General features: G+C 57.2%; 3 protein-coding genes across 6 annotated transcripts; 2 read left to right on the top strand and 1 right to left on the bottom strand.

Annotated features, from left to right (window-relative positions):
- Positions 1-1,501: 1,501 nt before the first annotated feature.
- HCN3 (hyperpolarization activated cyclic nucleotide gated potassium channel 3) lies at positions 1,502-10,271 on the bottom strand. The gene is made up of 8 exons (XM_035009472.1): positions 9,988-10,271; positions 6,404-6,833; positions 5,361-5,522; positions 4,763-4,981; positions 4,223-4,369; positions 3,631-3,871; positions 2,655-2,819; positions 1,502-2,202 (listed from the first exon to the last, which is right to left on the bottom strand). The coding sequence occupies exons 1-8, from the start codon at positions 10,269-10,271 to the stop codon at positions 1,502-1,504; spliced, it is 2,349 nt and encodes a 782-aa protein (XP_034865363.1).
- A 2,428-nt stretch (positions 10,272-12,699) lies between these two features.
- On the top strand, positions 12,700-21,612 carry CLK2 (CDC like kinase 2). Of its 4 annotated transcripts, none has more exons than XM_035009762.1 (13): positions 12,700-12,954; positions 14,751-14,920; positions 15,609-15,837; positions 16,522-16,606; positions 16,958-17,024; positions 17,201-17,317; positions 18,118-18,284; positions 19,039-19,133; positions 19,662-19,791; positions 19,903-19,985; positions 20,145-20,224; positions 20,435-20,525; positions 21,080-21,612. In XM_035009762.1, exons 2-13 carry the CDS (start codon positions 14,751-14,753, stop codon positions 21,263-21,265), a joined length of 1,500 nt encoding a protein of 499 aa, XP_034865653.1. In that variant the 5' UTR covers positions 12,700-12,954; the 3' UTR covers positions 21,266-21,612. The 4 variants fall into 4 exon arrangements, with proteins under 4 accessions (XP_034865653.1, XP_034865651.1, XP_034865654.1 ...); XM_035009760.1 differs by having other exon boundaries at positions 16,519-16,606; XM_035009763.1 differs by having other exon boundaries at positions 12,701-12,954; positions 15,612-15,837.
- A 445-nt stretch (positions 21,613-22,057) lies between these two features.
- Positions 22,058-26,295, top strand: SCAMP3 (secretory carrier membrane protein 3). The gene is made up of 9 exons (XM_035009764.1): positions 22,058-22,279; positions 22,607-22,684; positions 23,305-23,427; positions 23,509-23,629; positions 24,063-24,191; positions 24,637-24,796; positions 24,899-25,000; positions 25,509-25,626; positions 25,841-26,295. Exons 1-9 carry the CDS (start codon positions 22,214-22,216, stop codon positions 25,985-25,987), a joined length of 1,044 nt encoding a protein of 347 aa, XP_034865655.1. The 5' UTR covers positions 22,058-22,213; the 3' UTR covers positions 25,988-26,295.
- Positions 26,296-26,527: the final 232 nt, after the last annotated feature.

The raw sequence follows: 26,527 nt of genomic DNA, 5'->3' as shown, positions 1-26,527 counted from the left end.
TCTTGTCACTGTCTTCACAACCTCTGTTGGGTTTGCAGGCCCCTCCCTGGCTGCTCTCATGCCCACCTCATGCCTTTCTGGGTCAGATGCTCTGCTGCCTCGTCCTGCACCCAGAAACTCCTTCGTGCCCACGGTGTTCTCCCACACAAACCAGGAGCCAAAACGAGTAGCTCTGTTTTCCTTTTAAACCCAGCTGTTTGGGAGCAATTATAAAACCCCAGGACTCTCCACTCAAGAGGAAGGATTTGGGGTCCTGGCTCCACACTCTGATACTGTAGCACAGGTGTGGGGACGGAGGAGCGGGGCCAAGTATTTCTCTTGTCCCTGAGAGGGCAGAGGTACTGGCTATAGCCTACCCCTCCCCAGGCTTGGATACCTTGGGTCCTCCGCTTACTCTTGCACCAACAGTAGACTCAGGAGGAGCAAAACCCCTGAAAGTAGCAAGAGCTTCCTCCCCGCTTGCGTAGCCCTTCCTGCCGCTCTCTAGGTAGAGAGAGGGCTCAGTATTGCTGCTGGCTGATGGAGCTGAGCGAGGACCCCAAGAGCTGGCATGGGGGGCCCTGCTCCTTCCTCTCTCCCTACAAGGAGAGGTGGGGAGGGATGGATAAAGGAATGGCTAAATAAAATGAATTAATAATAAATAAAACTAGCAAATGAATAAATACAATTATTACATAATTGAATAATAAGAATAAATAAGGAAGGGAGGGAGGAAGGAAAGAAAAAATGCCATCTAAGGATTCAGCCACTTGCCCCCCGCCTGGGGGGATCCAGGCTGGCACATTAAATGGGGAGGTGCCAACCATCCCTTAGCCTCTAGGGGGACACCAGCGGGGCAGGGGCACAGGGAGGAGGTGGCCCCTGTCTACAAAAAAACAGATCTAGCACGGGGACAGAGAGTGCCAAGGACTTGACGGGAGATGTTCGCACTGGGTGGGGGCGTATGGAGGGGAAGGGCCCACACACGGCAGTGAAGGTGGAGGCCCACACTGGGGAGCTGAGACACCCGCTGATAGCAGTGGAGGCATGGAGGTGGGCGGTGCCGGCTGTGCTAGGGAGACAGAGGCCGAAGGCAGCAGGCAGCACCTGCAGGGTCACGGGCCGGGAAACAGAGACATCTAGTTGTTTGGCAGTGATGGTGGCGGCAAGGAGTTGTGCTTGGTGAGGTGGAGGCCTAGGCCTGAGCCTGCGCCTGGCAGGAACATGCCAGGGGAACCCCCTCCTCAGAGGCCTTGGAGTCACTTCTACTTGGCAGTGAAGACATACAGTGCCCGGCACAGTGTCCTGAACATGGTAGGCGCTCGGTACATTTGATGAATGGGTGAATGGGTCAGGAGGATGTCAGACAGGCTGCAGGGTGCCTGAGCTGAGGACAGAGACCATCTCTTGGTAGTAAAGGGAGATATTCCCACAGGGCCGTGTTTCAGATCTCCCTGGCCGTCCCCCAGAGGCATCGACCCTCGGGTACACACTGCGGCACCCAAGAGCTTAGCCAAGGGTTTCACATGTTGGCAGAGAGCTGGGGGCCCCGAGGGGCAGCTGACTCAGGCACCGATGGCCTGGGGGGTTGGGCTGTCCCTGGAAGCTTGGCCAGGAGCCCTGAAGAGGACAGGCGTTCACTTCCTGAGCCCTTACGCCCAGGAGAGCCATCCCCAGCTGCCCGTTGAGGCAGAGAGGGTTGGGAGGCTGAGAGTGGGCGGCCCCGAAGTCCTAGTCGCCGTCCACCTCCTCCCGGGGGGGGACCCAGCAAGGACACCTGGGAGCGCCCAGCCCGGGACAGGCTGGCGTGGAGGGTTCGGGCAGGTGGGACAGGCAGGCGGGAGGTAGATGCCCACGGACCCCGGGCCAGCAGAGGGCCAGCTCGGACAGGCACTAGCGGGGAGGCTGGGGAGCCCACTGAGCGTCGAGCAGAGCGAGCAAGGAGAGTAGCTGCAGAGTCAGGGGAGAGGGGCAGAGGGCCCCGCTGGTGAGTCAGGGCAATGGCCACACTGGAGGTCGCGGCGGCGGTCTGCAGGGGTGCGTGCACCAGCGGCCCCCACAGCACTGGCTTCCCGCTGAGCCGAGCTCCTGTGCCCGGGGCCAGGCCCCAGACTCCCCGGGCCGTGTCCCTGTCGTGCTGTACCAAGTGCTGCTCCACGGTGCCCCCGCTGCTGCCGGGACTTGGCTCGGAGCGTTTCCGCTGCAGGACAGAGCTCTTCTTGCCTAGAAATGGTCCCAGCGGGGAGAGAATGAGGATGGGGAAGGAGGCCAAGGTGAAGGCTGGGTATCAGAGAGCAGGAGGACAACAAGATGGACTCAAAGGATGGCAGCGAGGTGAGGGATGGGGATGGAGGCTGAAAGGTAGGGGTTGGAGGAAGAGGGCCAGGGAGGACAGTATGTATCTGAGATGCTGCGGCTCAGGGACAGGTACTCAGGGAAGCAGGACTCTGGGCGTGGAGACTCGGGACGATGTCTCCAGGGGTCGGAGACGCTGAGTGACAAGGACAGTGAGACACAGTGTTGAAGGTCTTGTGGGGGCATTTGCTGAGAACGGGATGGGCTGGCTGTGACATTGATGCATTAGCCTGGGCCCTGGGAGGCGGGGCTGCCTCGCTATGGGGGCGGGGTGGGGACACAGCCAGGACCCCAGGGCGCACGGGGCAGAGGGGCCTCACCGATGCGGCGCAGCCGATCCATGGCCACAGTCTCGAAGGCCCGGCGCATCATGGGGAACTCCTCCAGCACGGCGTTGAAATGGTCCACACTCAGGGAGTACAGGCGGCAGTAGGTGTCCGCCCGCACGCTGGCCGTGCGCCGGCCCCGCGTCAGCAGGCAGATTTCTGTCCAAGTTGGGGGGGGGCCCTCAGAACCGCCGTCCCCAGAACTCCCGCAGAATTCCCTCTCCCCAGGCCTGCAGCAGCTGACCCGGCTCCCTCAGGCTCCTCCCCACCCACACCAAGACCCCTCCTAAAGGCCCCAAGGGTTGTCTTTCTCCAGACGTGCACAATTACAATCTCTCTCTCTCTCCAAACTAAAGCTGACAAACAGGTGGGTCTTTCTGGCCCCCACGCACCTAGTTATTCCACTCCATTTAATTCATACCCACTCCCCTGCTCTGGCCCAAGGGGTAGGCCTGGGGCAGCGAATGCAGTCCAAGGGCAACTGAGAAGGAGAAAAGCAGGGCCAAAGGGCAAAGGGCAACACGACAGGGATGCTGGAGAGTGGCGGGTGGTCTGGGGCTGAGCCAGGGCAGAGCCTCGAGTGGCTGTGGGCAGCCTCTGGTGGAACGGCCCCCCACTGCTACAGCCTGACCCCTAACTGTGCTGCCAGGGCGTCCCGCCAGGGAGCCAGCAAACTCAAGCCCCTGGAGCAGCAGGGCTTTATTCCTGTCTTCCCTTCATCTCCCAGGATCCTTGGATTTCACTGCTTAAGTGTTCTACAAGGCCCATTGGCCCAGAAATTGTCAAGCTGGCTATGTGTTGGCCTCTCTTAGGAAGCGATTTAAAACCGCAGAGCCCCAGGGCCCAGACTCTGGTTAAGCAGGCCTAGGGAAGGCTGGAGCTCTGTGATTCTGCACACAGCCTGACCCAGGGGAGCAACTGCCCTCTAGCTTCTGCTCCGGTCCCCCCACCCTCCCCGAGGCCTGCTGACCCCCAAAGTAGGATCCATCAGTGAGGCGGGTGTCCCGGGCGCCACGTGCCAGCACACTGAGCAGCCCGTGCTGGATGAAGTACATCTTCCTGCCCACGGAGCCCTCACGCACAACGAGGTCCCCCGGCTGGAAGACCTCAAAGCGCAGCTTGGTGAGCACGGCTGTGACGAAGCTGGGGTCGGCGTGGGCAAACAACGGCATGTGGGCCACCAGGCCCCGGCAGGTGAAGTTAATGATCTCCTGGGCAGGGGAGGGGCCTGTCAGGCAGGCGGTGTCCCCTGCCCCAAGGTGCCCCCATTGAGCTCATCTGTCTCCAGAGGCCCCACCCCTGGGGTTATGATCTGCCAAAGGATGGGGATGCTTCAGTGGGCCTGGGGCCATCCCTAAGCTCCTGCCTTCAGAGCTCTCCCACAAGCCCCTGCAGGACCATCCCCCCAAAACAGAGATCCCTGCAGCCCCTCCCCATGTATACTTAACCCCCATAAGACTTTCCAGAGAGACCCTAGTCCCTAAAAGCCCCCCAGAGGCCTGGTCTCATCACCTCCTGACCAACAGCCCCACCCCAGATGCACCCCACACGCCCAGCCCCACCTCCCGAAGTGGCTCGCTCAGCTCGCCCAGGATGCTCTCCTCATCGAACATCTTTCCCTGGTAGCGGTGCTCATAGTACTCGTGGATGCGCTGCCGGGTGTCAGCCGGCAGCTTGTGGAAGGACATGTACTGCTCCACCTGCTTGTACTGGAGGGCCAGCCGGTGGTCGGCGGCCAGTGGATACAGAGCCGGGAGCAGGGCAGGGGCCGTGGGGGGTACGGTATGTGGAAGAAAGACCACAGGCATCGGCCAGATCCGGAGGGGTGAAGCATGGAGACACATGGGGGTACGGCGGGCCACAGGGAAGACACACGGCACAGTCACAGGAAAACCCAGACGTGGGCAGAGAAAGGGTCAAGGACAGGGATGTAGGTCCAAACAAGGAAACAGTTACACACAGGGGCATGGGACAAATGGACACAGGGCAGGGAAGGACACAGAGACCCAACACGGGCATGCGTCAGAATCGGCCTCGAGTGGAGCTACCCAGCCTCTGACACGCTTCCATGCCCACCCCTTCCTTCTCCTGCCCCTGCTGACCTTCTCCTGGTACTGACGTCGGGAAGAGTCCAGGGACTGGATGAGCGCCGTGGCGTGGCCGATGAACATGGCGTAGCACGTGGCACCCACAATCATGCTGAGCATGGTGAGCCAGACGTCGGGCATGCCTACAGGGGCTTGCTGCCCGTAGCCAATGCACAGCATGTGGCTCATGGCCTTGAACAGGGCGTGGGAATACTGGCGCCCCCACGAGTGGTTCTGGAGGGCAGAGTGCATTGCCGAGCTGGACACAGCCTCCTCGGAGAGGCCTCATTCTCCTCCTGCAACCCCCCCTCCTTCAGTCCTTCCGCCTGCCCCCCTCTTCTTTAGGCTTGGTTCTGGGGGCCCCAGGGCAGAAGGGGCCTCTCTGCAGTGTGGGGGCCCCCAGTGTCTGCCTAGGTGTCCCTCCCTGCCTGCTCCCCACAACACAAGAGCACTTCCTCCCATCCAAGTACTAACCAGGACAAGAGCACTTCCTCTAGGTAGCTTCCCCCACCCCCACCTCCTCACGAGGCCATCTCCCACCTCCTGCCCCTGCTTCCCAGGCAGAGGAGCCCTGAGAAGGCCCAGAGGTGTCAGGACTGTGGGGAGTTCTCACCACCATGCGGTTGATGGAGACCCAGCAGTCAGGAGGGAAGTCCTGCAGCATGGGGACCAGGAACTGCAGACACCCGTCCCAATGGCACAGCAGCAGCATCATCCCGATGAGGTTGAAGATGCGCACCACGGCGCTGGCCAGGTCATAGGTCATGTGAAAGATCTGAGGAGTCCGAGGAGCGGCTGCTGTGGACAGGACCCCCTCCCCGCTGGTCCTCCTCTAATCCTGGCCCTGCAAATTCTCTCCTTGAACTTCTCTGGCCCCAGCCCCCATGAATGTTTCAAACGCGGCTGTTATTCACGCACAGCACACCCATACAGCAGATACAAAGTCGGCTGGGCTACTACTCTCATCTTATGCATAGGAAATTGATGCCAGTCACGTGCCCAGAATCACAGCGTCACAGCAGAAACTCAAAACAATCTACTGCGCAAGCTGCCCAGGCCGTGCCCGCTGGAAGAGAGGAAGAGGGCATTTCACGGTGCAATGTCCCCAAGGCCTGCGTGCCAGCACTCGCGCCCGCAGCCCCCTTCCCCTCCCCCCAACACTAACAGAACTTACTATGTTCCAGGCACTGTTCTAGGAGCTTTACGGGTATTAATTCCTTTAAGCCTTATAACCTTCTCGTATGTAAGTATATTTAACGTCTTCATTTTATAGAAGAGGAAACCAAGTCCCGTATAGTAAATAGTAAAACGGGGATATGATCACAGGCAATGAAATCGCAGGGCCCACACTCTGAACCACTGAACTCTGCTCCCCTTGAAGCCGAAACTCCAGGCCCTTCCACAGCCTGCTCCCCTCCCACTTCCGCCTGCCCCCGCCCAACTAACCTGCAAGTGTTCCTCCGCAGCTGCGCCCCACCCTCCTCACCTGCGGGGCGCGGGGGGGCCCCCCCAACCCTCAGAGTGTCCCTGCTTCTGCCCCACCAACTCTGGAGAGAGCCCACCCGGCTGCCTCACTCCATAAAGTCACCAGGAGCCCCACCCATAGCGCTGTCCCGGAGAAGTCTGCGAGCCCCCCTGCCCACCTCCCCGCCCCACCTCCTCCCACTGGTGTATGTAGCGGATGAGGCGGGAGAGGCGCAGCAGCCGTAGCAGGCTGAGGATCTTGGTGAAGCGCACAATGCGCAGCGCCCGCGCTGTTTTGTAGACCTCGGCATCCAGTCGTGGTTCCAGCTCCACCACCAGGAAGATGTAATCCACCGGGATGGAGGAGATGAGGTCGACCAGGAACCAGGTGCGCAGGTAGCGCGACCGGATGGCCCGCGGTGCCAGCAGGATTTCAGCACCCTCCTCAACCACGATGCCGGTGCGGAAGTTGAGCACCAGATCCAGCAGGAAGAAAGTGTCTGAGAGGACGTTGAAGACGATCCAAGGTGGGGAGTTCTCCTCCTTGAAGAAGGTGATGCCCACGGGCAGCACAATGAGGTTCCCCACCATCAGCAGGAGCATGATCAGGTCCCAGTAAAACCTAAGGCGGGGGTGGGACGGGGAGTAAGACCACGAGATTGCACCAGCCACTCGACAAACAGCAGAGTCTGACACAGCTAAGGTGGGGAACGGAATGGTCATTTACAGCTGGTGGGAGTGTAAGGTGGGACCACCATTTGAGAAAATAGTTTGGTATTATCTAATAAAGTTAAACATTTGCATTCCCTGCAACCCAGCAATTCCATTCTAAGTATATTCACACTCAAGGGAAGTATATGCTCCAGGAGATACATACAGGAATTTTTACAGCAGCATGAAATCTGGAAATAATCCAAAATGTTCATCAGTAGAAAAATGTAGATTAATAAAATAAATACCGTAGATAAATAGACGGTGATATACTCATGCCCTGGAGTAATCCACAACACTGAAATCACCCAACAGCAGCTACATTCCACAGCGTGGGTGAATCTCACTAATCTAGTGTTGAGCAAAAGGAAGAACAAAAGGATACATACTGGATGATTCCACTTGTACAAAGTTCAAAAACAGCCAAGACTAAACTGCATTATTTAGAGAGTCACAGAAAAGCGGTAAAACTATTTTTAAAAGAATAAGGACATGAGTGCCACAAAAATTAGAATAATAGGTTAGGGAAAGGGCTGTGAGACCAGTAAGGGTGCTTCTGGGCGCTGGCAACGTAGTCCCTCTTCACCTGGGTGGTTGTAACACGGGGGTGTGCTTTGTGATTACATATACATGTATGTGTGTATGCATATGTGTACATGTGCCTACGTACACACACATGTATTTTGAGTACATATGCAATGTAATATGCCAGCATATGCTATACCGCTAGGTAGAAGTCTACGTATAGGTACCCACTGGACAGATGTGTCTACTAGACACACCCTCGCTGTATACACTCATACATCTCTTTAATGTGCACAACATATACGTAGTATTTTGTCATGTACATGCTTTATGTCACTATCATTAAATATTTTTAAAGTTAAAAAAAGACCGAGTACCCTGTGCTAACCCCACAGGGTTGTTGAAAACACACACACTGAGACAATGGATAAGACAGTGTGTACAAGCACTAGTTGGTTTCATGACTCACCCACCTTTTGTTCCCAGATTTCTGAAGAGGTTGCTGCTTCTTCCATCTCCAGCTCTCTGCCCATTCCTGGTCTAGGACTTCACGCCCTCCCCACCCCAACGCTCCTTCCCAACACATCTGGACCCATGGTTCCTGGTTCTCTGCTGGGATCTGCTTGTCTATGTCCCAGGGTGGGGTGGTCTGTTCTGTTTCCCATCTGAACTGAGCTTTTTAGGGATGCCCGCTCCCCTTCACAGCCCTTCAGACAGGGCTGCACACAGAGAGGCTCCACAGGAGATCCTGAGGCAGCAAGGCTTAAAGCTCTGCACTCCTTTCCTTCCCTAATCTCCCTGTGCCTACTGGCACTCTGGCTGAGCCCAGGCAAGGGCACTGGCAGGGGAGGGCCACAATGCTGTGGTGGAAGTGTGGAAAGAAGAGGTCAGGAGGAAGCTAGGTGAAGCCTTCATTCAGAGATCACTGGACCATCTAGAGCCCCCATTAGCTATGGTGGTTTTATTTCTATTTTTTAAAGATTTATTTATGTATTTGAGAGAGAGAGAGGCAGGGGGAGGAGCAGAGGGAGAGGAAGAGAGAGTCTTAAGCAGACTGAGGGTAGAGCCCGATGCAGGGCTCAATCTCATGACTCTGAGATCACTACCTGAGCTGAAACCAAGAGTTGGATGCTTAACTGACTGGGTGCCACCCAGGCACCCCAGCTGTGGTGGTTTTAATTCCAGGACACACCTAATCACAGCATCAAACCAGGACCTAGCCCCTACTGGGTCTGACTACAAAATCAATCTTTTCAGCTTCCAAAAGAAACATGGGGGTTCCCAAATCCAGGCCTTCAGGAAGCCTCTCAGACTGTGTGCTTTCAATCAACAACAAATCCTTGACCCCCTCTTCCTCTGCCTCCTGGGCCACTGGAGAAATCCTGTACTGTGAGCTGGGAGAGGAGAGGAGAGGAGAGGAGAGGAGAGGAGAGGAGAGGAGAGCTCGCCCAGCCATGGAGCATCTTCACAGCCTGACTCACAGGCAGTCACAAGCCTAGCAGGTGATGCAGTAGAGAGGACGGAGAAGAAGCATGCTAATAAGGGGGAATACATGGCTTCTGAGGGTTACACCTGAGAGTGAAATGGGGGAGGGGAGGAAGATCACAGGAGGTTAGAACAGGTGCACCGGTGGGGTAGGAATAAGGCAGTAAAGAGGGAAGAGGAAGGAACAATGGGAGAAAGAGGAACATTTAGGGAGTGTGTATGGCTGTGGATTCAAAATGATGTCTAGGTCTCCAATTGTGTTTCCAGGCTCCTGATTCACACCTCATCCTTTCTGCTCACTTTGCTCCCCACCTTAGGTGCTTTGGACACATCGTTGCCTCATCCAAAAGCTGTCCTTCATTTCCCCCAAGGACAGGGCTGCTCTCCTCCCCTAGCGACCTTGATGTAGAGGTACAGCCCCACCTCCACCCTCTGTCCCTACGTCTCTCTGATAGTCACCTGGGAGGGTGGCCGTGCCCCTGCGTTGCTGCCTCAATCACTCCGAGTCCCGGCCCTGCCCCGCTGCATCCCGGCTTCAGCACCAGGGACAGCGACGAGAACCGCAGCTGGGACACCCCCGGGCCCCCGCCCCACAGCCTCCCTATTTTTTCCTGGTAGCCTGCCCTGCTGAACTATGCAGGTGCTGGGGGTGGAAGTGCAAGGGTGGGAGATACGGGAGCTCGGTTTCTCCCTCAGGCTGACCCCGACCCCGAACATGACATAATTTCCCAGATCCCCGGCAGACAGGACTGCAGGACGCAGTGGTCCCTAACTCCAGTAGTCCCTGTAGTCCAGGGGGAGTGCCAGGTTCCCGAAACGGGAAATCCAGATCTCTGCTGCCTGCTCTGGTGTCAGGTCACCGAGGACCTCCGGCTGGGAATCCCTCGCCCAAGAATTCCCAGGCTAGATTGGGGGAAGTGACTCTGTCGTCCCACCCGAGGACCCCTGGGCCGGAAATGAAGTGTCCGTGGAGGGTGGGGCGGACCCTGCCCCCGAGTCGCGGCCCGTGGAGGTGGGATCTGTGTCCCCCGCCCTCCTTGCTGGGCCCCCAGTACCGGAAGTCGCTGTAGGGGTGGATGATCCAGGCCCCCGCTGACTTGACCCTCTCCTGCTCGATTTCCACTGCTTTGTGGCTGCCAAACACGCGAAGGGAGAACTTGTTGACCGTGGGCTGGAGCAGCGTCCCGAGCTGCCTCCGCTTGGGCTCGGGCCCAGACGCGGGCGCCGGGAGCGGTCCCGAGGCCGCGGTCGCAGGCGCCGGGGCAGCAGGAGGAGCCGCCTCCAGCCCAGGGGTCGCCCGTTCGTCGGCCCCTGTCGTCGGCCGCTGCTCTGCCTCCATGACGCCCGTTGGCTTACAGGCTTGGCCTCGTAGACCCTGCCGCGGCCATCGGGGACCCCGACCCCTCCCGGGGTAGGAGCCGGCGCAGCCGGGCGGGCTCGGAGCTGCCGGCGCGCGGGGCGGAGGGGGTGTGTGCGCCAGACTCGCGGGCGGGCGGCCGGCTGGTTGCGGGGCGCCCCCTGGCGGGAGCCGCCTCGAGAAGAGGCGGGGCCGACGAAGCCCGCCTCCTCGGAGGACTGCGGCGTGGGCGTGGCCTGGCAGGTGGGGGCGCTACTCCAAGTGCAGGAGGAGGAGGAGGCGGGGAAACGCGGCCAGAGTCACGGAGGGGGCGTGGCCTAGCGTTGATGCGCTTTCAGCCAATGAGCGCTGGGGAGGCGGAGCCGCCTGCGAGTGGCGGGAAAACCGGACGCTGGCCGGAGGGCGAGGAATTGGGGACCAATGAAGAGGCGGGGAATGGCCACTCTTACTCACGGACTTCCTGCATTTCACTTTCTTTTTTTTTTAAAGATTTATTTATTTATTTATTTATTTGACAGAGAGAGAGAGCGAGAGAGGGAACACAAGCAGGGGGAGTGGGAGAGGGAGAAGCAGGCTTCCCGCTGAGCAGGGAGCCCGATGCGGGGCTCGATCCCAGGACCCCGGGATCATGACCTGAGCCGAAGGCAGACGCTTAGCGACTGAGCCACCCAGGCGCCCCTGCATTTCACTTTCTTTATCAGCACTCTGCTACGCATATTCCTTTCTTTTCATCTCCACGCCCCTCCCCTTAGGATTTCATTTCCGAATTCATTGTGCCAACCTTCACCAAGAGTGACCCTACCCGTCACTGAGTGGACGCTGAGGACACAAAGATGAATACCCAAGTCCCAGCCACTAAGCCAGTCTCGTCTATGCCAGCATACAGACACAGCTAGAAGCTCCTAAATATCTCAAATTCCTCCCCTCGTTTCCGTTTCTTATCGCCACTGCCTGATTTCAAGCCTTCAGCATTTTTTCACCTTGATTATTTCAGAGGCCTCTACAAGGGGCCCTACACCCTCTCAGGCCAGTTCTTTTCCCACAGTCTGCCAGAGTTACTCGCCTGAGTCAAATGTGCTATGTCCTTCAAACTTCTCCATCTTCTGTAGGATGACGTTTAAGCTCCTTATGAAGCACATACGAGGCCCTGCAACATGGACCTAATTTCAACAGCCTCTCTTCTGATAGTCCCTCTCTGGAAAGCCAGGCCTCCAATCGTGCTGAAATGCTGTGTTCTGTCTTGTCCCCAGCCCTTTGCAAATATTTTTCTGCCTGGTATTCTTCTCCAATTCCCTTCTGACAGCTGGTTCACGGGACATCTCCTCTAGGAAACCCAGAAACACATTTCCAAGTCTCCTTTCCCCAGCCAGAGTCTAGTCTAGAGCTTTCTTACAGCGTCCCTAATAGCTGTCGTCACAAGGCTTTCTCTCCTGTTAGACCCGGAGGCTCTGAAGAACAGGAGCCTTGCACCTGGCACAACGCTGGACACGTGGTGGACATGCAGTAAATGCTTGCTGCAGGAACGGACGGTCCTGTAGGGTGTTCGTGGAAGGGGAAGGGAACCCTCCACTCTTTCCTGTCAACCCCTTCCTTACCCTCCCTCTCCTATTTTAGGGAACCCTCCCTAAACCATTTCTGGCTAACTGATCTAATCTGCATCTAACTGTCCTCCACCCCTGTCCCCTCTGATAGGTCCCGACTTTCACACAGTCATACTCAAGTTATGTTTTCTTTTCCCTTTGTGACTATTTCTCAATCCAGGTTGTCTCAAGGTCTCCTTCTCTTTCCTCTTTTTTTTTTTTGTTCCCCTCCAGTTCAGTTGATTTACGCTTCTCATGTACTGCGTCTGAGTTCGGAACACACGAGCTCTCCGCGAGCTCCCCTCTTTCAGCACCTGCTTCTCCGTCCCTCCATCTCTCAACCTCTCCTCGACGGCCGGACCCCTGACCCTCACGTGCATACCGTTTGTTCAGCACAAAAGCGGGGAGCCCCTCTTTGCTGTGGCTAGGTAGCCAAACTGTTTTAAGAACTGGATATTCGCAGACTGTGCTGGAGAGTCAGACCTCACATCAAGCCTCTAAAGGTGTGCTGAGCGCCGACGCCCCGTAAATGACAACTTCCAGGTTCCTCTCCAACCCCCACAGCTCGCAGAGTCAGCCCCACAAGTGTTCCGGAAGGCACAGACCGAGGACGGAGAAGGAAGGCAGCGCCCGCAGGAACTCCCGCCCCCGCGCCCCCGCGCCCCGCGCCCCCGGCGCTCCCCCAGCCGCGCCCGCGAGCTACGCGAGGACGCGGCGGCGTGCGCGCCGCCCTGGGGGCGGGGCCGGGGGGTCGCTGGGAGGTGGCGCGGGACGTGCGTGCGTGCGTGCGTGCGCGCTCGCGGTGGCGGCGGCGGATCGGAGAGGCCACAGCCGGAGACCGAGCTGGGATCGGGCCCCGGGCGGGGGCGGTGCGAGCGGCGCCGAGCGGACCCTGGGGGCGGGGACGGAGCCGGGGCGGGCGGGACTGGAGCGGAGCCCGGGAACGAGGCGGGAGGGCCCAGGGTCTCGGGTTGGGGGGGTGGAGCCGCACTTCGTCGCCGCGGGGGTGCCGGGACTCCGGCCGCAGTGCCGCCGCCATCACGGACTTCCTGTGGGACAAGCGCACGGGCCTCGCCGCCAGAACGGTGAGCGCGCGGGCTGGCGGGCCGCGGGGCCGCGCGGAAAGATGGCGACCGCGGAGCGGGAGGGGGCAGAGTGGGGCCGGGGCCCCGGCCGCGGGGCGCGAGGGGAGGAGGAGGGTAGAGCCCTGCGAGGCGGCCGAGGTGAGGAGGAGGGAGGTGAGGAGGAAGGCCGGCCTGCCCTCGGTGGGCCCGGGAGGACCGATGGGAACTCGGGAGGGGCCGGAGTCGCAGAAGGGGCGATGGAGCGGGGATGGGAGTGGTTCCCGAGATGGGAAGGAGCGGAACACCAAAGTTGGACCGAGGCTGGGGACGAGGAAGACACCGCCGTGTCACTGGGAGCGACTGCAGGGTTGGACTCGAGGAGTTGGTTCTGGGCTTTCGGAGTGAGAAAGGAGGGCGGGGGGAGGTTTAAAGTTGAGAGAGGTGAACTGGAGGTGCCTCGGGTGGGGAGGGCCTGTGAGGAACTTCGGTGGCGGTGTGTTGGTGGCGGGATGTTGATGTGGCTGGGCTCAACGAGGTTGGGTTACCTGGGAGAGTCCTGCGTGTGGCCTTGTTAGAGCGGCACCGAATCAAAGATCATCCTCCTCCTCAATATGAGGAGGTGGGAAGCAGAAGCTCAGAATGAAAGCCAGATGTTGGAGTCATTAAGCCTTTCCACATCTAATCCCCCCCCACCGTAAGACTTCTGTCCCTGGGCCTATATAATTTTATTTTGTTCGCATATACTTATTTTTCTAGTGATTTTTCTTTGGTTTTTTCTTTTAAGGAAAAAAGTATTTGTGTACCATGCTATTGCAGTTCGAATAGCTAACTGGAAGGGGGCCAGCTTTTAGCCAAGTAGTGCTGATATTAATTAAAAACCAGTTATTCAGTACTTCTTAAGCACAAGAGGGGAGGGGCCAAATGGGAAGCTGACTGCAGCTTGGGGCCTCCTGTGTTAAAAACTTTTAAGGGGGATTTGGCCAGTGATGTGAGAGGTGATTAAGACAGTTCAAGAGGGGGGCGCCTGGGTGGCTCAGTCAGTTAAGCGTCTGCCTTCGGCTCAGGTCATGATCCCGGGGTCCTGGGATCGAGCCCCGCATCGGGCTCCCTGCTCCGCGAGAAGCCTGCTTCTCCCTCTCCCACTCCCCCTGCTTGTGTTCCCTCTCTCGCTGTCTCTCTCTGTCAAATAAATAAATAAAATCTTAAAAAAAAACACAAAAACACAGTTCAAGAGGTCAGACCCAAATCCCTGGAACTTGCTTATATTTGGTACTGCTATATGCAGAAGCCTGGTAAACTGGACTCCTGCCCACAGGACACAGAATGGTCTGGTTGGGAAGACAAAGATACAGTCTTAATAATTGTAAAACATTTATTACCATGATGTATACAAAAATGTTATTCTATCCAGTTGTGAGGAACTCAGAAATGGCACAGATGTAGTTTAGATTCCAGCCAAGGATGAACTGAGACATCAGTTACACAGTCCCACCTGTAATGAGCTGTGGCCCAGACCTAAAGTTCTTCCTGGAGCCAAGTTTGAGGGAAATCAGTAGAGCAATGAGAGGAAGGGGCTGGCCTGAGGGGAGGGGAGGGTTCCTAGAGTTTTCCACCAGAGTTTGTAGGTGATACATACCCCACTCCACTAAGGAGAAATTATAAGCACAAGGAAGACCAAGGAAGTTGTAGGTCATAAAATGAAGTAGAAGTAAAAGAGCAGAAAGCAGCTTAGCATCTCTGGAGCAGCTAGGCCTCGGAGCAGAATTCTGAAAACTCAGAGCTTTTCCCCACTATTTCTGTTTTTCCTTCCCTTCCAGATGCCTCATCCCCGAAGGTACCATTCCTCAGAGCGAGGCAGCCGGGGCAGTTACCATGAGCACTATCGGAGCCGAAAGCATAAGCGACGAAGAAGCCGCTCCTGGTCAAGTAGCAGTGACCGGACCCGGCGGCGCCGGCGGGAAGACAGCTACCACGTCCGTTCTCGGAGGTGAGGCTTCAGGAGGAGAAACGGGTTCAAGGTCACTCACTCAGTTACGTGTTCAAGATTTACTGGTTACACGCTGAGCGGTCGGGGTAAGGCGATAGTCAGGACTGTTAACAGCACAAGCCGTTTGCGCTGTGGTGCTAAGGCGGTTCTCACAGAGGAAGAATGCAGTCGGGGGCCGAGGGGGCGTCCGGCAGCGTTGGTTGGAGGGGGCGGGATGTGTAATTCGGGAAGACTTTTCTAGAGAACGTGCCATCCAGGCTGGTCTGGAGGACAAGGGAGAGTGTCTCAGGCGCAGGGAGAGGAGGCGCAGAAGACTGGGGTCTAGAGCCAGCTGCTGTCCTGACAGGACGAAGGTCTGAGGTTTGAGTGACAGCGGCGTGTGGGGGGGGGCAGTTCGGAGCAGGACCGGAAGTTAGTCAGGAAAGAAATGGCTCTTGGCGCCCTTCGCTGTGTCGCCAGAGGGGAGAGCAGGCCCCAGAGCAGGCGTCCTGGCGCCGTCTTTCCCGCGGTCGCGGCGACCCGGGGCCGCGGGGATCCTCCTCTGTGCCCCGTGACTTCACTGTTCCGGCCTCGGCCCTCGGTGACCTCCCGAGTGCGCGAGGCGGGCGTCCTGCCCCGCCCCCGGTGCTGAGGGCCGCCCGGCCGTCGTGCGGCGGGGCGGCGCCCTCAGTGGCGTGCTGTCCCCCAGCAGCTACGGCGACCGCTCGTCGGACCGGCGGGCGTGCGAGCGGCGGTACTACGGCAGCTACAGGCGCAACGGCTGCAGCCGGGCCCGGGGAGAGGCGTGCTGCGAGGCCGGCTTCCGGCACTCGTGCGAGTTCCCCCGCGAGGACAGCAGCTTCCGCAGCCAGCGCGGCAGCCGCAGGAAGCCCCGGCGCCGGAGGCGGCGCAGCCGGACGTTCAGCCGCTCGTCCTCGGTGAGTGCCGCCGGGCCCTTCCTCTCCCCGCCCGTCTGCCCCCTGGGAGCCCGGTAAGTGCCAAGTGTCCTCGTTCTCAGCTGAGCGACGGGGCGTGAGCGCTGGGGCGCTGAGTCCGTCGCCGTCTCCAAGCGCTGCGGCTCCCGGAGGGCCCTGGGGTCTGCTCCGGAGCTGGGCGCGCACAGCGTGCTTGTGAACCCCAGCGCCCTCCTCGGCATGCTGGGCTGACTGTGTCGGGAGCAGCTCCTGTGTCCCAGAGGCTTCCGCTCTCTAGTGGGGACCTTGCTTGTGAATAGGCTTTTTCCCACAAGCTCTGGGCTCCGTGGCCCCCTCAGCAGGTGGGCTTGGTTGGGGGGCAGAGGGAGATCTGTGCCTGTCTGCAAGGGCGTTGTGTGGAGCATGGGGTCGTGGGTGACACTGGGGACAACACCACCTCTCTGCTCTGCCCGTTCCTCTCCCTTTCCCGTTTTGGGTTTGGGGACTTGGGATTATGCGCCGCTCTCTCTTCTCACCCCGATCCGCCTTACTGCATCTGACGTGTTCCCTTCCACTGTCCCCCATCATCGTCTGTCCCCCCTGGCTGGGCGCCTGTGACCGGTGACCCCTCCACCACCCACCCCGCCTCCCTCCGGCCCCCGCTCCGACACCTGGCTCGCTCCGACCCCCCCCGCCCCCCGCCAGCAGCACAGCAGCCGGAGAGCCAAGAGTGTAGAGGACGACGCTGAGGGCCACCTCATCTACCACGTCGGGGACTGGCTACAAGAGCGATGTACAAGCCAAATCGTAACAATCCTATAGCCTGTAATGGTCCCATAGCCATCCTAACGTCCCGAGCCAACCCAAGTCACAGCCTCTTGCCTTTCCTCAGTGGTGTTGTTTATCTGGGTGGTTTGAGTTGCTGTTGAGAATTGACCTCTGCTGTCCACTCCCAGCTCTCATGGCCCCTGGGTTAAAGGTGGTGGGAATCACGCAGGGGTGTTCTTCCCCTGTGACCATCTGTATCTGTTCCCCCTTCCTTCATCTCCTCACCCCAGGTTGCTGTACCCTTTTTTCTTCCTACTCAGCTCATTCCCCACCTTCTCTCCCTCCCTCTCCCCGACCCTGCTCTTTTTCATTTCAGATGAAATTGTAAGCACTTTGGGAGAGGGGACCTTTGGCCGAGTTGTACAGTGTGTCGACCATCGAAGGTAACTACAGCCCCCTCTGTCCCTGTTCCATACCTGCTAGTATAAAGAGGTAGTGAGCGTTATCTGGGGCTTTTTTGCTGATTAGCCAAAGGTAGGATTTCTTAATCCCCAGACAGCCCCATTCAGTCTGAGATGGTTTTGACGACCCAGCAAAAACCTCTTCTGCCATCCCACAGGGGTGGGGCTCGAGTTGCCCTGAAGATCATTAAGAATGTAGAAAAGTACAAGGAAGCAGCTCGACTTGAAATCAATGTCCTGGAGAAAATCAACGAGAAGGACCCTGACAATAAGAAGTAAGGAAGCAAAGGAGTATGTGGGGAGTGTGAGAGGCTCCACTCCTGCACAGGAACACCTTCCAGGCCTTGGTTAGGCAGGCAGGGGAGTCCTAGACCTTCTCATCCATTCATTTTTTGTTCATCATCTTAGACTAGTAGAATGGTAGGGGCAGGAAGGGAGGGTCTGATGTGCTGTAATCCATTCCCTGTGTTTCCAGGGCAGTGAGATTGCTCTGCAGTTTGGCCCCAGCCCAGGGTGGCCTCTGGAGAGCTGGGCCCTGGAAATGGCCCTGAGACTGAGAATTAGCATTTTCATCAAAAAGTCATTTGAGCTTTCTGTACTGATGAGGCCCCAGACATTTGTATGTAATATTTCTGTCCATGGACCTTTTATAAGCTGAAAGTATAATAAGGACACTAAACAAAGACGCAAGAAGACAATCGGTATAATCATGGGCCCACTGGTGGCTGGTGGTCAGTGAATTTCAGGAGTGGGAGCTGGGGTCAGGGCTTAGGAATGACAGTTTGACAATTCAGGATCCATACTGGAGCCTGGCATCCCACTCTTCAGCCAGTAGAATTGTTTTAACTATTTAAAATGATGCAGGAAAATGGTTTGAAGCTCGGCAGGTAGTATCTCTCTTCTTGGGTCTGCCGGAAAGGCCATTCCGTTGCTGAACTGAGTTTTGTTGGTGATGCTAGCTGGCGTGTTTTTACACAAGCCTGTGGAATCAACAGCTTTGCGGTCCCTCCTTGTTGGAGGGGTGGTGGGCAGATGGGAGCTCATCAGACCTCCCCCTCCCCCATCTCTCTTCTAGCCTCTGTGTGCAGATGTTTGACTGGTTTGACTACCATGGCCACATGTGCATCTCTTTCGAGCTTCTGGGTCTTAGCACCTTCGATTTCCTCAAAGACAACAACTACCTGCCCTACCCCATCCACCAAGTGCGCCACATGGCCTTCCAGCTGTGCCAGGCCGTCAAGTGTGAGTGCGGTGGGCCGAGGTGGACTTGGGGCAGCCCCTCCCTCTGTGGGACCTCTTCTGTGTCCGTTTACACTGGCTGAGCCCCTCAGCTGTCAACTTGATTATCTGCAGTTCTCTTACTGTCACGTTGACAGCTCCCTCACTTGACTCCTTGACCAGTGTCCTCAGCATCACTGATGAGTCTTACTCCACATGCAAAAATCTAAGAGGAGCTGGAAGAGAAAGCTTCTGAAATCAAAGCATTGAATTACCTCTTTTTTCTCTTCATTTCCCTTCCTTGGGAAAGTGTTAAGTCAGGCTGCAAACACAAAGAGACAAAAAGGCTTCTCAGGCTAGAGGTTTATGTTTGTCTGAGCTGAGATGCTCTCCATTTCCAGCAAAGGTGGGAGCAGGGACGAGTGCAACCAAGGGGGCCAGGTAGGGGAGCCAGATAAGTACATGGTTCCTCTTGGGTTTTCATAACTATGCAGGCTTACGGAGTTGAATTCACAGAATGTCAAGCACATACGTCAAAAGACAAAAAATGCATGGCAGACTCTTTATACATCAGTTGAGAATTACGTTTGTGTCTTACATTGATAAACGTACGGCTTCTTAGACCAGGCATTTCATTTGGATGTAGAGCAGAGAGCAGCCTAGTGATTCTGGACCTGCCTCCTCACCAGCTTTGAGCCAGGTGACCAGACTTGGGGTCACTGGTGTCCGTTAGCCCTGGCCACCTGGACCAACCTTGACTTGGCCTTCTCCCCTGCAGTCCTCCATGATAACAAGCTGACACATACGGACCTCAAGCCTGAAAATATTCTGTTTGTGAATTCAGACTATGAGCTCACCTACAATCTAGAGAAGGTAAGAGGGACAGGCAGCCATGCCACTTTTCCTTTCTTGTAGCCCCTTTCCTCCCTTTCGCTTTCTCCCATATTCTCTCCCGGTCTGGCTCTGAGTAAACCAGAATACCAGAGTAGATTGAAGGGGAGAGGTTGAAGAAGACTTAAATTGGAAGAGAACTTTTAAGGAGGACCTCAGATAACTTTCCAATAGAGTGCAAATGCTTCTAAGATACTTGGTTTGGACTTTCTTCTCCGTAAGGGAAGCTCAGTTCTCTTGACCTATTTTCAGAAACGCTGTATACCAGTCACTTGGAAAAAGTCCAGATGCACAGGGACTTGCATGCTATGCCATGATCATTCCTTAATCCTTTCCCACTCCTAAATATCTGCAGGATACGGGGGATGCTGTAAAGCGGATTCTCCAGTGCGTTATGGGAGCAAGCAGGTCGAGGTGCTTTTTTTAAGGCCTGAAAGCACTTTAGAGAATAGTGGTAAGAGTCTTGGTCCAGGGTGGCTGGGGTCCATTGTCTTCCTGCTCTGCTCCTAGAAACGAGATGAACGCAGCGTGAAGAGCACAGCTGTGCGGGTGGTGGACTTCGGCAGTGCCACCTTTGACCACGAACACCATAGTACCATTGTGTCCACTCGCCATTACCGGGCACCGGAGGTCATCCTTGGTAAGCGGGAGCGAGTGGGGGAACAAGGTTGTCCAAGTATGTGAGCGTGGGTGGTGGGGAGGGGAGGGCCCCCTAAGCATCATAACACCTTGTCCCTCCTGCTCCCCCCAGAGTTGGGCTGGTCACAGCCTTGTGATGTGTGGAGCATAGGCTGCATCATCTTCGAGTATTATGTTGGCTTCACGCTGTTCCAGGTAAGGGGTGGGGTGTCTTCTATAGCCAACCTGGCATTCTACCTGGTTTCCTTGTCTGCTGAGGACCTGCCTGCTCACTCCACATTGCTTATCGTCCTGGAAGCTGGTCTCCAGCAGCCTGTTCTCAGTCCCATGCTCAGTTCTGTCTTTGTTTCCCAGACCCATGACAACAGAGAGCATCTAGCCATGATGGAAAGGATCTTGGGTCCTATCCCTTCCCGGATGATCCGAAAGACAAGGTGAACCTTGAGGGTGTGGGGGGGGGGGACTTAAAATCTTTTCCTTTTTCTCCACAAGACCGGTCTATTTCACATCATTTTCTTTTTTTTTTTTTTTTGACATCTTCCCCTCGCGCCCCACCCCTCCAGCTACTCTCACATGGGGGAATAAGGGAAGTATCCCACAACAAAAGGAACCTCCTGACCCCTCAACCTCCCCTTCCTTTCTAGGAAGCAGAAATATTTTTATCGGGGTCGCCTGGATTGGGATGAGAACACATCAGCTGGGCGCTATGTACGAGAAAACTGCAAACCACTGCGGGTGAGCCAGGCAGGGGTGAGATAGTGCTTACCGCCCAAAGGTCACTTCCTTCCTAAGGTGCTCTGCCCCTGGAAGGCACTTCACAAGCAGAGTTAGGAAGGAAGGGGGAAAACTGAAAGAAGACATCTTTGGTCAATAGAAGAGAGAGAAGAGGGAGTGGTTTTTGGAGAGAAGGAGGTTAGACAGCCAAGTCTTTCTTGAGCCAACCAGAGAGCAAAGCAATGTCCTGGATTCTTGAGTCAGACAGAAAAGAATAAACTACCTTTGAAGAGCTCACATTTTAATGAGGAGCTAAAGAAGATTCATGAAATTGACAAAGATATACACATAGAACTTTCAAAGAGTATGAAGGAAGTAATTGTGCTAGAGGGAAGGTAGAACAGTAATATCAGAAATCCTGGTGACGGTGTGCTCCTGGTAAGGCTGTATTCGTAATAGCATTGGTAAATGGCAGAGCCTTGGTCCTCCAAGGTTGAAAGCTAGGGCCTTGAAGAAAAAGGCAGGACTTGTAAGGCATTGTGCCTCCTCACCTTTTTCCTGCCCTCCACCACCAGCGGTATCTGACCTCAGAGGCAGAGGAACACCACCAGCTCTTCGATCTGATTGAAAGCATGCTAGAGTATGAACCTGCTAAGCGGTTGACCTTGGGTGAAGCCCTTCAGCATCCTTTCTTCGCCCGCCTTCGGGCTGAGCCACCCAACACCAAGTTGTGGGACTCCAGTCGGGATATCAGTCGGTGACGATCAGGCCCTGGGCCCCCCTGCATCTCCTCCAGCAGTGGGTGTCCAGTCCAGGACACTGGTGCTTTTTTATACAAGAGAACAGAGCCGGAGCCCGCCCCTTCCTCCTGGCTCCCTGTATACCTGTGAATATGTGAAATAGTGTAAATATGGAAGAACTTGTACCTGTTGCTCCCTCCCCAGCCTTGTACAGAACGCTGTTCACCCCACACACTTCCCGTCCTCCCCTGCCCCCTCACAGTGGAGTTGGACGGGGGCAGGAGGAGGTAACCAGGTGGCACCTAGCCCATGTTTTATAAGGAATTTTGTACAGTCTTTGTGAAATAAAAATGACGTGCTTCATCGGACCCCCACTCCTGGAGTCTGAGGTGTGGGATGCTGGGCTGGAGGGATAGGGAGATTGGCAGCCCTTCCGAGTTTGTGGATGAAGGGAGTCCATCTTACCCTCCCGAGTCCCCCGGAGGGCCGCGGATCCCCGTTTGTCTGGCGGGGGGGGGGGGGGTGGGTGATGGGGGGGGTGCTTCCTGCGGGTTAGAACCGAGGCACCTGTTCCATCCGGCGAGGTGAGCATTGGGGAAGGTCCGGCTGCGGTGGCCACCGGCCGGGAGCCCAGCCTACTCAGCGGCCCGCGCCGGAGGCAGGACTCCCGCCGGACGTCTCGGCAGAGCGGGCCGGGACCCCGCTGCGGGGCCTGCCGGGAACTGTAGTTCGTTAGTGGGCGGGGCCTTGCGTCACGTGGGGCGCTTCCGTCCTCGGCTGTAGCCGAGGCGCAGGCGCAGGCCGCCGCCGCTGCAGGGATCCTCGGGGCCCTTCCGGCCTTCGCGGCCAATCCGTGCAGAGCCGAGCGGGCGGACCGGGAGGAGCGGAGGGAGCTCCGGGAGCTGCCGCCGCCGCCGCCGCCGCGCAGGGGCGTGGAGGGCAGGGGCGGCCCGGGTCGCAGTTGCAAACATGGCTCAGAGCGGAGACGGCGGAAACCCCTTCGCCGGGCCCGGCGAGCTTGACAACCCCTTTCAGGTGACGCGCGGGCCTTCTTTGGCCAGCTTGGTGGACTCTTGGCGGGTCTGGACGGGCTAACTTGTCTTCCCAGTCCTGACATTTGTTCCGGGGAAGGGCCGCCACGTGGGGGTGACGGTGACTCCAGACCAGTGAGCACCCTGGGGGGCGGGCCCTGCCCCTATAAGGAGCTGGTGCTAGCAGTGTGGGGTGAAGGCTTGGGGGCAGAAGTTGGGGCGGCAGCGTGGCCTCCGGCGTGCAGTGCTTGGAGCCAGAGGCATCAGAAGAGGCTCCAGGGAGTCCCCCCAGAGGCCCCAGGTGCCAGCTGAGCCCCAGCTCTGCCCACAGGACCCAGCTGTGATCCAGCACCGACCCAGCCCGCAGTATGCCACCCTTGACGTCTACAACCCTTTTGAGACCCGGGAGGTGAGATTCTCGGAGCACAGGATGGCGGGGAGGGGGAGGGTGTGCCTGTAAGCCCACTCTGTCGGGATACAGGGGACTTTTCTGCATGCAAAGGATCTTAGCCCCCGGAGAGAGGCCAGTCTGCCATGGCTTGCCTAACCCTTCTGGGGACACGAGGGCCACCGATCCCGTTTGAGCTCTAAGCGTTAGTCCTGGGAGGACTTGGAGACTGGCAACGCCTGAACCAGAGCTGTATCTGGGGAGGCTTCTTTGAAGAAAAGAAAGAATGGGGCTGGTAGGAGTTGAGGAGAAAACCAGTTATGCTTAGGCATGCATTTAGAGGGCAAGGAATGAGGAGGACCGGACCTGTTTGTCCCACGGAATAGAAAATGCTAAGAGCTTTAAAAAGTGAAGGGGGTGGGTTCGGTAGATGAGTGCCTTGAGTCCTGACTAAGGGATAGGATGTGGGGGATGACGAGGGCTGCCGCAGCTTAGGAAAGAGTTCTCTGGCAGAGGTTCAACTCTCTGGGTCCGGGGGGAGGCTGGGAAATGGGTTCTGGATCTAAAGGTACTCAAGCAGACTCTAGTACCTGCATTGGGAGGGACTAGGTGATCCCTAAAGTCTTTTCCAAAACCAACAGCCCCCACCAGCCTATGAGCCTCCTGCCCCTGCCCCATTGCCTCCACCCTCAGCTCCCTCCTTGCAGTCCTCGAGAAAGCTCAGCCCTGCAGAACCCAAAAACTATGGCTCCTACAGCACCCAGGTAAACAGGGTGTGGGGATGGGGGAGTGGGGAGTCAGATCTGGGCCCAGGACTCCCATCTCCCTCTGCGTGTACTGGGCAGGCTTCAGCTGCAGCAGCCACCACTGAGCTGCTAAAGAAGCAGGAGGAGCTCAACCGGAAGGCAGAGGAGTTGGACCGGAGGGAGCGAGAACTGCAGCATGCTGCCCTGGGGGGCACAGCTGGTAAGTGGGTTCTTTGCGGGGGCGGGGGGCATTTGACACTTTTGAAGGAGCAAAAAGAACCTAAGAGCGTGGGCTATGGAGCCACATTGCTGAGTTTGAATTTGGGTGCTGTTATTTACTGCCTATGAGCTCTTAGGTAAGTTACTTAATCTTGAGTGTCTCAGTTTCCTTACTTATAAAACAAAAGTAGTATTTGTACATGTTTCACAGGACTTGTGGCAATTAAATAAGGTCCTCCATACAGAGTGCTTGGCATAGTGCCTAGAAGTTGTAAATAATAGTAAACACCATCAGCACTGGTTTTGCTACTCTCTCTCGTCTCCTCGGACCCCGAGTTGGAGGGAGAGAGGACTTGGGGTGGAAGGGAGGGGTGATTCCTTTGCTGGTCTCTGCCTCACGTCTCGGGTCCTCCTGCTCTCTCTCTGCCTTACAGCTCGACAGAACAATTGGCCCCCTGTCCCTTCTTTTTGCCCAGTCCAGCCCTGCTTTTTCCAGGACATCTCCATGGAGATCCCCCAAGAATTTCAGAAGACGGTATCCACCATGTACTACCTCTGGATGTGTGAGTAGTGAGAAGCCTTTTTTGGAGGAAGAGTAAAGGTAGTGACCTTACATCTTTCCTGCCCTGGAGCCTACCCACCTAGAACTCAGCATTTCATCTCTGCTCAGCTTTTGAGTTTAAGGCTAGTTTCTCCAGGAATTTTCCTGGGTTACTCCTTTCATAATATTTACAACTTGTTCTGCCACCCTCTAGAAAACACATGTTCTTGTCCTCTTCCCTTTTCTCTTGTCCTCCTGCATAAACGTTTTCGGAGGCCTTTAAACGTCTTTGCAAAGGTGATCACGTGTGATAGAGATCTGTCTCCGCTGTTGAGTTGAGGATTTTGTGAAGGCAGAAGCTTCCCTTCCTTACTCTGCCGCGTTTGGGGAGGGTTGTGTGGTGGGCTTCTGTGGGAAGGAGCTCTTGTTGCAGCCCACACTCAGTGTCCTGTACCTCCATCCCTCAGGCAGCACGCTGGCTCTTCTGCTGAATTTTCTTGCCTGCCTGGCCAGCTTCTGTGTGGAGACCAGCAATGGCTCCGGCTTTGGACTCTCTATCCTCTGGGTCCTCCTTTTCACGCCCTGCTCCTTTGTGTGCTGGTACCGCCCCATGTATAAGGCTTTCCGGTAAGTTGAGGGGTGGGGGTGGTGGAGAACTTGGGATGGGCCCCACATCTGCTGCTCCCACCCTCATTCTTCTCTCGCTCTCCCCACTTTTCCTGCCCGCAGGAGTGACAGTTCATTCAATTTCTTCATCTTCTTCTTCATTTTCTTCGTCCAGGATGTGCTCTTTGTCCTCCAGGCCATTGGCATCCCAGGTTGGGGGTTCAGGTCCGTGAGGCTACCCGCCACCCCCACCCACCCCCTTCCCTCGTTCTTCTAGACCAAGTCAGCACTAGGTACTGGGGTAGGAGTTGCTCAAAAGAAGGAAAGGTGCTTGTTTAATGAAAGAAACTGGACCCCCTTCCCGGATGGAGAGAGCCCAGTCAGAACTCTAGACAGGCCTAGGTTTGGGGGAGGAAAAGTACATGTGGTCAATCTGAGAGGGCTTCCTGGAGAAAGCACCCGTGAGCACTTCTGAAGCGGGGATGGAGACTCCTCAACAGAAAGGTCTGTTGGGCTGAGGATGTCTTGGGAGGGCGTGGAGAGCTAGGAGCTAATTGCTCGGAAGCTGGAATCAAACTTTGATGAGGGCGGATATGGTTTGGGATTGTGGTACTTGGGAAGCCGCCAGACTGACGGGGCCGCGACCCCTGGTGGGATGGGTGGGAATAGGGCCCGCTTGCCAACCGGTGGAGAGCGGCCCGTCCTCACTGCCGCGTGCCCTCCTTTCTGGCAGTGGCTGGATCTCCGCTCTGGTGGTGGTGAAGGCCAACAAGGCTGTGGCTGTGCTCATGCTGCTGGTCGCCCTGTTCTTCACCGCCATCGCCGTGCTGGGAATTGTGATGCTCAAGCGGGTGAGGGGCTGTGCGGGAGGCGGGGCCAGAAGCGTGACGTCATGGCCCCGGGGGGCCTGGGGGGTCGTTCGCCCGGCCGCTGGGCGGGCGCTCAGCTCCTGGACCTCTGGGGTGGGGGGGAGCCACGAAGGAAAAGCCCGAGCCGCAGTGAGCGGGTGATGGGGCGGCGGTGGGGTCCCGGCGCCCGCCGATAATCTCCGCCATATGCTTGCAGATCCACTCCCTGTACCGTCGCACGGGGGCCAGCTTTCAGAAGGCCCAGCAAGAATTTGCCGCTGGGGTCTTCTCCAACCCCGCCGTGCGAACCGCCGCTGCCAACGCAGCCGCTGGGGCTGCCGAAAATGCCTTCCGAGCCCCGTGACCCCCGGCGGGGATGCCCCGGCCCTGCCGCCGGGGGAGCTCACTTAGCCCCCGTCCCTGACGTCTCGGACTCGGTGAGACCCCACTACTCGGGGTCTTCTCTCTGGCGCCCCCAGTCCCGCAGCCATGACTGCTGACCCTGCCCAGGGGTGCGGGGAGCCCGCTGTGACCCAGGCTCGCTTCCCCCGCCACCCCCCAATTAGGCCACACTACTGCCACCTCTTACAAACCCCACCCAGCTTCTCTCTGCTGTGCCAAGACTGTTGTTTCGGTTATTTAAATAAAAAGAAAGCGGAACTGGAACTCCAATCCCCGTTTCCGGAATTTTTACTAGGAACCCGGCCTTTGGAAGAGAAAGGGAGTGTGGCGGGGACTGGAGCGGAAGCAGAATGGGACCCCGGGGGGAAGGTCGGGCAGGGCTGCGGAGCCAGCAGGAGCTGCCGAGGGCGGGGCGGCGGAGCTGCGCGGCTCCGCTACTGACCGGGAAGGCGGCGCCGCCTCTGCTGGGGACGCAGCGGGCCCGGGGCCCCAGAGGCTGGGC

The sequence above is a fragment of the Mirounga leonina genome, unplaced genomic scaffold (genome assembly GCF_011800145.1).
Source record: "Mirounga leonina isolate KUSES-001 unplaced genomic scaffold, KU_Mleo_1.0 Mir_154, whole genome shotgun sequence".
In the NCBI taxonomy this organism is placed as follows: domain Eukaryota; kingdom Metazoa; phylum Chordata; class Mammalia; order Carnivora; family Phocidae; genus Mirounga; species Mirounga leonina.
Note: the sequence above shows the minus strand (reverse complement) of the source record. Positions and strands in the feature narration are given on the sequence as shown.

Bases quoted from the DNA above. Each gene is read 5' to 3' on its own strand.
- HCN3 (XM_035009472.1), bottom strand. From the start codon at position 10,271: ATGGAGGCAGAGCAGCGGCCGACGACAGGGGCCGACGAACGGGCGACC. The intron at 5,523-6,403 runs GTGGGGCGGGGA...CGGACTCCTCAG, and splicing joins ACATACACCAGTGGGAGGAG to ATCTTTCACATGACCTATGA. The intron at 2,203-2,654 runs GTGAGGCCCCTC...GACCATTTCTAG, and splicing joins GGATCGGCTGCGCCGCATCG to GCAAGAAGAGCTCTGTCCTG.
- CLK2 (XM_035009760.1), top strand. From the start codon at position 14,751: ATGCCTCATCCCCGAAGGTACCATTCCTCAGAGCGAGGCAGCCGGGGC. The intron at 14,921-15,608 runs GTGAGGCTTCAG...GCTGTCCCCCAG, and splicing joins TACCACGTCCGTTCTCGGAG to CAGCTACGGCGACCGCTCGT. The intron at 17,025-17,200 runs GTAACTACAGCC...GCCATCCCACAG, and splicing joins CAGTGTGTCGACCATCGAAG to GGGTGGGGCTCGAGTTGCCC.
- SCAMP3 (XM_035009764.1), top strand. From the start codon at position 22,214: ATGGCTCAGAGCGGAGACGGCGGAAACCCCTTCGCCGGGCCCGGCGAG. The intron at 22,685-23,304 runs GTGAGATTCTCG...CAAAACCAACAG, and splicing joins ACCCTTTTGAGACCCGGGAG to CCCCCACCAGCCTATGAGCC. The intron at 23,428-23,508 runs GTAAACAGGGTG...TGTACTGGGCAG, and splicing joins ATGGCTCCTACAGCACCCAG to GCTTCAGCTGCAGCAGCCAC.